General features: G+C 37.8%; 1 protein-coding gene across 7 annotated transcripts in view; it reads left to right on the plus strand.

Annotated features, from left to right (window-relative positions):
• Window positions 1–8402, plus strand: part of CTNND2 (catenin delta 2) — a 641797-nt gene extending 633395 nt beyond the window's left edge. For all 7 annotated transcript variants that reach the window (XM_032182073.1, XM_032182078.1, XM_032182072.1 and 4 more), the window contains 2 exons: window positions 5049–5122; window positions 7974–8402. In XM_032182073.1, coding sequence (XP_032037964.1) covers window positions 5049–5122; window positions 7974–8234 — 335 coding nt within the window. In that variant the 3' untranslated portion in view covers window positions 8235–8402. The remainder of the gene's footprint in view (window positions 1–5048; window positions 5123–7973) is intronic.
• The last annotated feature ends 3675 nt before the right edge of the window (window positions 8403–12077 follow it).

Genomic DNA, 12077 nt, shown 5'->3' on the forward strand with positions numbered 1-12077 from the left:
CTAATGCCTGTATTTCATTTTGTGCATCAAATAATGCATTGCAGCTCATACATCCACAGAGCCTATGGGACTTAGATAAATGTTTTTTCAAGTTCCACCTGGCGTATACATATTTTGAGCTGCTCCTGTGTTTTGTGCCAAGCTGATGTATTACACAAAGCTTTCCTTGACTTATGGATTTACAGAGACTGTAGAGCTACAGATGTAGTCCCAATTTATCCACACCTGTCTCCATGCTCTTCTCCAAAGCTCTTCTCAGTTTATAGTTCAAAAATTTTATGACCTCTTGGCTGGGACTGAAATGAAGGTTTTTTGATGGATTTTTGAAGTAGAAATGTTGGCTTCTTGCCATTGTGGAGAGTTGTCAGGAAACCTCTGGGAAAAAATGGAGAATCTATGAAGTAAACAGTTTGGCTGAAAATGATAACTTATATTGATTTCACAAGGACAGCTAAAAAATAGAGGAATAATATCAAAGTTCTCATTGCCCTCTTCACTTTGCAGGTTTATGATGCCTTGTATATTTACAATCCATCTTCTCTTTTCTGTAGAAAATAATAACCAATAATAAAATTTTATCACCTAAAGTATATTTTTAAGACAAAAACTATTATAGTCCTTTAAAAAAAACACAGGAACTGTAAATGAATGTGATAACGTTATTTATGCCTTGGTGCTCTCCTTTAGAACAAAGAAGATAAGCTTACTGTATACTATCATGGGACTCTACTGCAAAGTTTCTTTCACTTTATTAAATCCCTTACTGAACTAATATGTGCATCACAGTCTGCCTCCTGTATCTTCACTTCCACCAGCAGAAACTCCTGATTAGTTTATTCTTTTGCTTATCAGTAATCTATCATCTGTATTTTTCTCATTTCAGCTTACTTATAAGTCCCTGCACTGTCTAAACACAAACAGCCACAGTCTGTTATAGTAGATAGAGATGCTTGGGTTACTTGAACTTATTACTACTTTAAGAAACCACAGTACACTGTAATCTTTGTCGTGCCCTTTCACCACACGAGAAGGTGGTGGTGGTAATGACAGGCAATGATCTCTGTTAGATGATATTTGTGAGGCACAGAAGCATTTGCCTTTACTGTCTTGAAATAAATTTTAGAAAATTGGGTCCTGCTGATGGCAGTAAAAAAAGCAGGCTATGCAATCCTGGCAGAGGATAACTAGCTGCCCAGTTGATCTTTCCTTTCTTACTATCAGTCTGTGTTTGTGAGTGTAAAAGGTTAGTACCTTATTATTTGAAAGTGTCTGTAAATCTGTTCTGAATGAATACTTTTAGGAACTGAAAGTTGAATGTTAAACCATGAGCCAAGTGACTGAGGTATACGGGGAGGGCTTTGGTCAATGATAACTTTGTCACATAAACCATTGACTGACGTAATTTTCAAAGTTGTCATCAGCTGTGAAGACTTCTGTGGGAAGCTATTTTTTTTTAAATCAATATCACCTTTAAAACTGAATGAAGAAAATAAAAAAATAAGGCATTTTTCTCTGTTTTTTATACAACGCAACCACCGAGTGCTGCAGGTTGATCATAGTACTCACTTTAGAACCATCACAATTTTTTCCAGTAAGATGTACCTCTCAGTACTATCTTGTACTGATGTTTATATGGCGCTGATGTTTATATGCTGCATAAAATACACACGCCCACACTCATCAATTCTGGAATCGTTTCATCTGCAGTGAAAATTCTTACATCTCTGTAAGGAAGCATGGCTGCTGGAAAATCTCCATCTCCTGCTCCTTGTACCCCTTTCCCTTCTCCTGCCACATCTTAAAAAATAAGATCATTTCATTAATTCTCTCTGATAATTTTACCATGATGACACCCATCCATGTAACATCAATTATCAGTTACTAATCACCCCAATACCTGGCTCATTCTCTCCCTTCTTTCTTTTATATTTGCCCCCTGCTTTTGGACAGCAAGAGTCAGCTGCTCACTGAGGCATGGCAGAGGGGGAATGGAGTTCCCAGGAGTGCTGCCTGCGTGCTCAGAAGCAGGTACTGGAGTGGGGTGGCATGCGTTACTGGCAGCTACATTGCTCGACTTACATTTCCTCCAGAAACAGAATTATGTCAGCCTCGCAGCTAGACAAAGCCAAGATTTCTTGTCTGTGAACTCTTGGCATTCATTTCCAAGCATTTAATGTGTCATTGTATTCCCTTTTATCGCATTACAAAAAGAATACCACAGTTTGCTTGCATTTTGAATTTGTGGATTTGCATTCATGTGACTGCAGTGAAATCAGCAGTGCAGACCTTGCAGCTATTTTTATACACAGACTACCCATTTTTTTCCATCGCAGAATCTGTGATCTGTGAGACTGCAAGTCTTCAATCTAGCATGTGACAAATACAACATATTTCACAGTACTGTGTTGGACAGATATGCACCAACTCTGAACTGTTTCTGTTTTTTAATAATCATAGCTGTTAGGGGCATACAGGATCCTAGTGCCCTTTTATTTACCTGTAAAAAGATGGAACGGTCATGATACTCCTTGAAGTCTTTCTGATTGCCTGTGGGAATACTATGTAAATTAGCATGTTACCAATCTACTATTTTTCATCAGATTCTCCATAAAACCCTCAGGTGTTGCGCCTCTTCTTTTCCTGACAGCAAACAATTATGAATAGTATTGTCCTCTCCAGATCAAATATTTTCAGTCCTGCCTGCCTGAAAACTTGCATGCATGAAGCTTAAGTCTTGCTTGAGATTTATCTGCATGAAACGAAAATGGTTACAAGAAGCCCTTCCCTGTTAATGAGAGTCCAACACACTGAGTATCGCTTCCATTTTGTTCAAGCCAGCTTCTTGTAGCACTCCATGGAGCAAGCAAAGAATTCATAAAGCCAGCATAAAAAAAATTGGTATCACAGAAGGGTCTGGCACTGGCACTGCTGAGAGCCACGCAGGCATAAGGAGCACCGTAGACAGTAATGCTGATGCAGGCTCCTCTAATACCAAATGCTGTCTTCAGAAGGGCGAGTTTCAAACACTAGAGCAGAGGATGCAGCTGTAATTCATAAAAAACACCAAAATAACTGTCAAGTCTCACACATCAATCAAGCTTGGTGACAAAATGCAGCCTGAACAGAGAGAACCTTTGTAGATCAACCCTTCAGTGCTAACATCTATGGCAATAAGATAAACAATAAACTACTCAAGCAGGCATCACTACCATCTGTTACCACCTGATGGCACACATGCAAAATTGAGAGTACCTCCCACCAAAAAGACCAACCGTTGTCTGTTACCAGAGCTCATTTACTTCCCACTTTCACAGAAAGGATCCCTTTGCACTACTCAGAGACCTGTGGGGCTCTGCAACATTTCCTACACAGAACTGTCATTGTCTTAGAAACTGCATCCAGCACATGAAGAACCAAGAGGTTTTTTCACCCCTATTAGCTCATGGTCATCAAGTGAAAAAAAATGTGTTGTTTTTCTTCCCCCCAGTTGTTAAATCTCATCACCTGACTATATAAGCCCTGTCTTCATCCTGTTTCAAGACCATAGTGGAGAACTTCAAGAGCACCACCTGAGATCTGTAAAGTGACAACAGGAGACCGTGCATCAAGCTCTGTCAAAAATTGTACCTTCAGCACGATACCTGTGGCAGATGCGAAGATCAGAATTGGCATTTCACAGTCGACTTTGATGATCAACCATTCCATTCTTTCTTTTTTCCACAGAGGGTGTAGTAGCTGGGGGAAGAAGGATGGAGGCAGTTCTGCCTGCTGGGGTCCATGCTAGCAGGTTGCAAAGGGAAGAAGGAGTGGTTACTTCTTCAGTAACGGTGTCTCTTAGTGACGTGACTAGCATGGGTCCCACAGCCAGCTTTCAGCTCTGCTGCTCAGTCCTTGCCCTCAAAGTTTTGAGTTGCGAAGGTACTAAAAGCATCTTTTGGTGCCTCCGGGCTTTATACCATTGCACAGAGACCTGAGAGAAGTTGAATGGGCAACGTGTTTCAGTTCCTGTGGGGACTCTGATTCACAGCTACTTCTAAAATTCTCTTTCAGGCATATGCTCTTATAATGATAGTCATGATTATATCATCAAAACATTGGTTCAAATATCTGGGAAGTTAATAACACGTATCCAGTAAGAATATTGTGCAGCAGCCACACATCTTTCCTTCGTATTATTCATATTATTTCAAATAAGAGAAATGCATGCAATGTTTCTGGTTCTACCAGCAGGCTGAGCTTCAGCCAGATACCCAAATCAGGATCATGAGTTCATCAGTAAAGGCTAAAGCCTTGAAGGAAAAACCCTTGCCTTTCTTTTTTTTTTTTGGGGGGGGAGCAGGATGGGCAATATATTTTTTGCAAAGCAGTATGATGATGTTGTCTTTTTCCTTAGAGTTACTTCTGATTTCAAACTCTTAGCTCAATTTTTCCATGTGTTTTCGTAGTAGGACATCTGAAAAGAAAGTGACAGTGGTTTATGGATTTGAGACTATCTTGGCCAGATCTCTTTGGTGTAACTGCGTATTACATTTTTGCATAACTCATTTTTTCAGTTGTATTTAATCAGTTTTCCCAAGAATGAGTTCACAATATAGCAAAAGCACTGTAGGATAAGATTTGGTATAACATCATTCAACTGACCTGAAAGGAGATAAATATTTCTTAATTTCATTACTTGCAACTGCTACCTGTTTAGCCTATGTGTGATACAAAATCATATGTATAATCTGGAATATATTACTGAATGCTAGCTGTATATGAAATTATTTTGTTGATTTATGTGTGAAGTGCAGAAGACTGGTATGAACATGACATAGTGCCTGTAACCATTAATAAGTGTACACCATGTACGTGCATGTACTACAAATCAAAGATTAAGACTATTTAGTGAGAGGGAGAGAAAATGGAAGATTGCAAACACTTTTAAAAATGTTTGTGCATGCGAAATGGGCACTATGTAAGTATTAAACAAAGCCTTAACAATTCATTTTGAGACCAAAGAGGTATGTTTGGTAAAACTGCTTTTCCTTCCTCTTTTCTCTCTCCAGCTCAGAGCACTGGCATCTCAACTTTGTACAGAAATTCTTACGGTGCACCTGCTGAAGATATCAAACATAACCAGGTAAGCGGGAAGACTAAAATGTTACTGTTCTAGATGGCAAGACACCAATGTCACATTTTCAAATGGAAACTACCAAAAATATCACAAGGATAAAAAAATCTAGATAGAAGAAATGAATCATCTGCTTGACCAACTGCTAGCAATTCCACTGGCTGCAGGCAAATTATATTCTTTATGCTAATGCAAAATTTCAGCCCAAGTTTCAAAAATGGGTTTCCAATGGATTATGACAGCATATGCGCAAAATTAGCTAAAGTATTAAGGCTGGTAACTCTTAATGAAATCAAGACAGGCTTGAGACCTGAATGCCTTTAAAGTTCTGGGTTTGTGATGCATAGTCTAAAAGCCAAACTAACATAATGGGCACTTCTGCTTTGTCAAATACCTCGTGATGTCCCATGCCAGTGAACTTGGCGAAGCCCCTTCACATCTCATTACTTGGGTGTATCCATCATGACGTTCAGCATTACTGCTGGCACCGCATGAGTCAGAGGCTTAGTCGTTCTGGAAGAAACTCAAGTATTGAGCAGGCTTGGAAAAGGCACTTCCCTCTATCTCTTAGAGAGGCATATGCACTGTACTTATGTGTATACACTTATGTACTTATGTGTGTACTTATGCCCTCAGGTTTGTCATTTTGCCACTCCACAACTAATGTGTATACATCCAAACCATTCAGTCAGGAACGTTGAGCTTCTAAAATGCCCTGTCCCTGAAAACCAGAAAGCAAAAAGTATGTCTGGAAAAGTAGGGCATTTGAAAAGCGTAACTGGCAGCATGGGTGCCAAGCTAACACAACCTCACAGAAAGAGAAAAAGAGCTATCACAATATTGACATGTATTTCATTCATATGGCCATATATTTCCAGTACAGTATTTCCTCAGTCCCTAGAAAACATTTTCTGCAGTCATAGGCTTTTGTTTCATTTTTATACCTAATGCTACTTTACACTTAATTACCACAATTCCTTAATGTTTTCATAGCTTCCTTATGCAATGTGCAAAAGTTGCAGCATTTTTCAAATAGAGATATAAGGCCAAAAAACATTTCAGACAAGCATTTTAAATGATTGCTAACATCAGACAAGTAAAGGAATATTTAGTAGAATTGATAAAAAAAAGTTTCCCCGAAAATTTTTACTAGATTACCTGAAATTTCAGTTTCAATGAATGATATTTCAGTTTCAATCCACAAACTTATAGTGAGGAGAGTTTCTGATATTCTGTGCCCCCGTTTTCCCTTTATTGGTTTTGCTCCTAAGACAGGATTTCGTGCGGTGTACCATATCCTTTGTTTGTGTGAGCCACTTTAGTGCATGGAGGTGTTTCTGCTTTTATTGCCTTTAAAGAGATAAAGGCCTTCTAACCAACACAGTACTTAGAGGAAGTAAGGGTATATTTTAACAGCTGCTGCAATGTAGCTTCAGTCATGAATGAACTAATCTGATTTTTGGAGTGAGAGCCCAAAAAAGAGTGCTTTTCCACCTTTTCCCACTTGGCTGTCTCAATGAAATGTCAAGTTTACGATTGACCCATCAGAAATAATGTGTTTAACCAGCAAAATTAAAAAGTACTAACTCAGTCCACTATTTTCTACTCAAAAAATCAACCAGCTCTATCTTTTTGGCTTATGAATACATTATTTAGTATAGAATTTTTCTTCTGTGTCCAAAATGAAGCACCTTTGTTTGAACACGTGGAGTGAGATGAAATAGAAATCTTCAGGAGGTTGTTATGCTTCCTGTTGCCATTCTAATATTGTGCCCAGTGTTGTAAGATCACTTGAGGGACTGTTAAAGGCAGTGGACACTGACTGCCTTTTGCATTCTATGCATAGAGTCCAATACAGACACTTTCAAAGAATATTGTAGAATCATGGTATCCAGCAGTGCCACTGTTCCTCTCTTCTTGAAGGAGCTTTACGAGCTTGTGCATAGTCAGCAGGTTCTGCAGAAACTCTTCTAACACTGATGTTGGAGCATCGATATTCCCAGTGGTGGCTCATTGGAAAAGACACCATCTGAAGACTGGAAGTCTGTGTCATTTTGCAGTCACAAAGACACTTAGTAAATGCTTATAAACTTCAGATTTTCATTAAGCCCCAAGTATAAAAGCAGAGTCTCACTAGGGCTGTCTGAAAAAAACTTTATGGATTACTTAGGTTAGAGGACTGCATGAGATTTTTTTTTCTGTGTATCATAAATACTTCAACCTCAAGGCAACTTGCTGGAACATTGCAACAACACAAGATTGTCAACGTGAAGCGCTGAGGCAGTGGTAAGAAATTGGTTCAACTTAACAGCAGCAGAAGAACACATTTCAGGGCACTTAGTTTGAAATGTTCTCATGTCAGTGCCCCAAAGACTATTACTTGGTTCTTAACGATATGCTGCTACTCAATCTCACCTGTGGCACAGGAAGCTGCAAAATGTTTAACATCTTTGGAGTGTGTATCGCTTCCAGTCAGATTCTTCAAGGCTGAGTTTTGGCCAACAATGTTTGCATTGTAGAGCTGTGAAGTAGTCAGAAAGCCATATATACAGATTATATTTACTAAAGTTACTGTGAGCTACACTGCTCAGATCCAGATCTGAATTACTTTTGAAATAAAGCAGCAGCATCTGTTAGCAGCAGTAATATAAAATAATAAATGAAAATGTAAAGAATGTACTGACAAGGCAGAGCTGTGGAATTAATTGACTACCAAGCACTGCTTTGGGGCAGAGGTTAAGACAATGCACAACTTTCTATTTCCAGCATGACAAACAGAATGAGATTTGCTCCTTCTTCCCTCTTGTTGCCTACAACAACATCTTGCATCTAACAACCTGCGGGCGTTGCTATCTTTCAGGTTTCAACACAGCCAGTTCCACAGGAGCCCAGCAGAAAAGATTACGAACCATATCAGCCGTTTCAGAATTCAACCAGAAACTATGATGAGTCCTTCTTTGAGGACCAAGTGCATCATCGCCCACCTGCAAGTGAATACAACATGCACCTGGGACTAAAGTCAACTGGCAACTACGTCGACTTCTATTCAGCTGCTCGTCCCTATAGTGAACTTAACTATGAAACAAGCCACTATCCAGCCTCTCCCGACTCCTGGGTTTGAGACTTGGGCAGATACAAAAGCTCCAGGAACTGTGCATGTGCATGCATACCACAAGACATTTTTTTTCCTGCAAATTTAGTTTGTTAAAGCCTGTTCCGTAGGAAGGCCCAGATAACCAGTAAGGAAAAAAAATAAGAGATTTTTTTTAGAAGGCTAAAAGAAATGAAAGCTAAACCTGGGAGTAATTAGAAAGAAATATATATATATATACACATATATATATTTTACGTGTGGGACAACTTTACTGTTGGCCTGTAGAGTCTAAAGTTCGGTGCTGTGTGTTGAATGTGGCTGAAGGAAGTAGGGAGAACATGACAGTGGATGTGGGTTAAGAGTTAAGCACAAGTAACTGAGCAGCGTACATACTTTATGGGGAACAGCTTCTCACACTTTGTTTAATATCCTCATTCATTGTGAATCTAGGCTTCAAGTTGCATTTGGGGTTTCCTCTGTACAGCAAGATGTTTCTTGCCTTTTGTTAATGCATTGTTGTAAAGTATTTGATGTACATTACAGATAAAAAAAACAAGTGCATTGTGTATATTACACCAATGCCACAGTGTTTCTTCATCTATGGTTCTAAATATTGCTTCAATTTCAAATTTTGAAAGATGTATGAATTTCCAGTTTTTTGTTTTCTTCTCCCCGGTGCGTTTTAAAAAAAAAAAAGAAAAAAGAAAAAAAAGAAAAAAAAAAAAAAGGAATATTTAGCAGTATTGTTCGTTCTGATATGTGAATTTGTTTGTGGCAACTAAAAAAAAAGGCATTCAGCAGTTTCTGACAATTAACATTCATCATTCCACACTCCTTGTCAACAAAGTGCTTTTTCACTGCCTAAAATTTTAGATGTAGATATTTGAAATAGATTTTTTTCATTTATACCAGTTTTCTTTATGATGATACAGTGTTAAAAGAAAATAAATTACAATTGATCTGTCATCCATATTTGCTAAGAATGTCTATTTCCAGGAATCTATCATACAAATATACATTCTTACTCGTGTGTGTCCACGTATGCATAGTATTCTGTGTGTGTGTGTATGTGTTTGAGCGTGTGCGTTTGTGTGGTGTAAGACCTATTTTCATCCAGTGTTTTCCTTGTTCAAATTTCAGTTTTTGTTTGATTTTTTTTTATTTATTTTTTTTTTTAACAGTGGAAACTCCAGTATGTGCTTTCTCTTACTCACTTTATTAACCATTGATAGTAATTCAAAATTGTTAGGCCACATACTCACAAAGGAAGGGGTTGTAGGATGTTTTTCAATGAGTCCTTCACCCTTAGGTGCCATTTCCTTTAAAATAGCATCTCTTGATCTTTTCTTGGGGAAAGAAATTTCATTACTCTCCAGCCACCAACCAGCAAGCACTCAAGGAAGAGAGTTTGATCTTGCCATCTCCCTGAGGGAATGGAAAACAAAGACCCAACAGACTAAAGTCTGAAGTCTCCTAACTCTTCAGGCTACAGAAGGGTCCAACTCCTGAACCATTTGGACAATCATTTATTTTAACCCATACCAAAAAGAAAACCCAACACCCAAAATGCATTCCTCAAATATGAAAGATACTGGCCATTTCTGTGCATTTAAAATAAAACCCTAAAAAATAAAAAATTAAAAAAAAAAAAAAAGAAAAAAAAAGTAAGCAACAGAATTAAAGAACAAACAAACAAACAAACAAACAAAAGGAAAGGAAACTAGGCTAAGAGACCAGAAGAGCTAGCATACTAATCTTAGCTCTTGGGAACTTAAAAAAAAAATAAATAATCATCATCTAGCATTTCTTTGATTCAGCCAAGAGTTTGGCATACAGTTTCCACAGAATAAGATCCAACACAAAAGGAGTAGTTGTAAATTGCTTAAATTACAATTAAGGAATTTGTTTTAGGTTGCAAACATTTCTGTGATTAGTCATTGTAATAGTCTCAACATCACCTGGCACACTTCTGGCTGTGTGCGGGGGAAGAAGTCTCTTGCAAATCATTGCCTGCTCTGTAGGATGCAGACCGAGTAGTTCATGCAGGCAGGTGTTGTGATGTAGAATTGGTTTTTGGTAATCTAGGACTATAGTTTAATCTTTTTGGCAGCTTTTCCCGGTGTACGATATGTAACCTTATCTGCTCTTTGTAGTAAACGGGGAAAAAATCGCATGCAAAAAAATTTTTAAATCGTTTAAAAAAGGGTGGGTGGGAGGGGCACAGTGGGCCAGATGTATAGTGAGGTAGATGAAAATATTATTCATAGTTTTGGACACAGGTTGTTTATATTTTATTTATTACATTGATTTTAATAAGTGACATTTGCAGTGCTCTTTTGAACAAAGCACATTTTCAGTATAAAAACTTTTTTTTAATAAAGAATGTCACTCGCAACTTGAAGTTCTTCTTGCCTGCCTAATAACCACCAGATTTGTGCAGTTCTTCAGATGCAGGATTGCAAAAAGGCCGAAGGGACCCATGGTTCTGTTTAAAGTCCTTTAGACAGAACGTTACTGTAAACTGGATTATATTTCCATTCTTCAAACTACTTAAATGCCATATTGCCCCCTTGCAGCTCCTCTTAGAAATTAGTTAGAGTCAAACGTTGACCATTGCTCAAGTGAGACATTTTGGACTGATGAAGTGGCATAAAATACCTTTTGTCTATAGTTTGTGTTCTTTCGTTTCCATTCTTCTGTAGTGGCAAGTGCTCCAACTAATAATGTTCACTCTTGCTGTACTGAGTTTTGAGAAGTGTGGAATTACCTGGCTTCTTTTCCAGGCTTGAAAATCCAACACTGCTGCCATACTGAATGGGATACTTATGATGCATTCTTTTTAATACTGAGGAAAGTATCATTGCCTATTGCTGTTCCCTTCATTCTTGTACTAGATCACACACAGAAATAGAGGAGAAACAAAACTGTTCCAAAAAATGTATAAAATGCAATTGATGTACTGTAAAATGTCGGATTTTTCTTTTTCTTTTCCTTTTTTTTTTCTTTTTAACAAGCTTCGCATTAGAATCTTGATCAGTTGTGTAGACCTATATAAATCTCACTGTTTTATTAAATGCTGTTTATGGTCTGGAAGGAATGGTTAACCTATCTCAAGATTAACAAATTTGCACTAACATGAGCAATATTGATTTGAAAAAAAAAAAAAAAAAAAAAAAAAAAAAGTGAATTCAATATTTAAAAGATAAACTATGATTTTAAAGGTATATTAACACTGAAAGTACATTTTGACAAATAACATATTTAAGCCCAAAATATAAATGGTTATGTCAAATAACACAAAAAGAGCTATAACAATATAGATTGAGAAAAAATGTGTTTCACTGTACATGTTGCTAACATGTACAAAGACAAACTCATATTGACATATTTTCTATTAATAAATCCTACTGTATTGTGGAGAATTGTTGGTCATAGTGCAATATGTTTAAACTCAGAAGTGGACTCCATAGGTTGATTCCTAGCTTCACACAGCCAACAACCCCCTGCAGTTCCCTTATTTTAACTGTTAATTGGATATTAATCATCTCTCAAGTCATTCCTGCCCCTTTACCCCCAATCAGGTTTATGAGCACAACTTTAAACAGCAAGGGAAGGGGAAATGTATTTTTGAGAACAGTACCAACACCCAATTCACCCCTAAGTAAGGCTGAAAGAGCTGAAAAGCCTCAAGGCTGGTGTCACTGGATGGGAGCACACTAAAAATTGCACCAATGTTAAGTAGACTATGGCCAAGGAACTCAGAGAAAGCCAGTAATTTATTTCTGCATGTTTGAGGAGCTTGGCTCCTCCACATGTAGCAGCTCAGGAGTGTTTACGGGGACTAGGTTGCCTAAGACTTGCAGAAGTGTC

Source organism: Aythya fuligula, chromosome 2 (genome assembly GCF_009819795.1).
Source record: "Aythya fuligula isolate bAytFul2 chromosome 2, bAytFul2.pri, whole genome shotgun sequence".
Lineage (NCBI taxonomy): Eukaryota > Metazoa > Chordata > Aves > Anseriformes > Anatidae > Aythya > Aythya fuligula.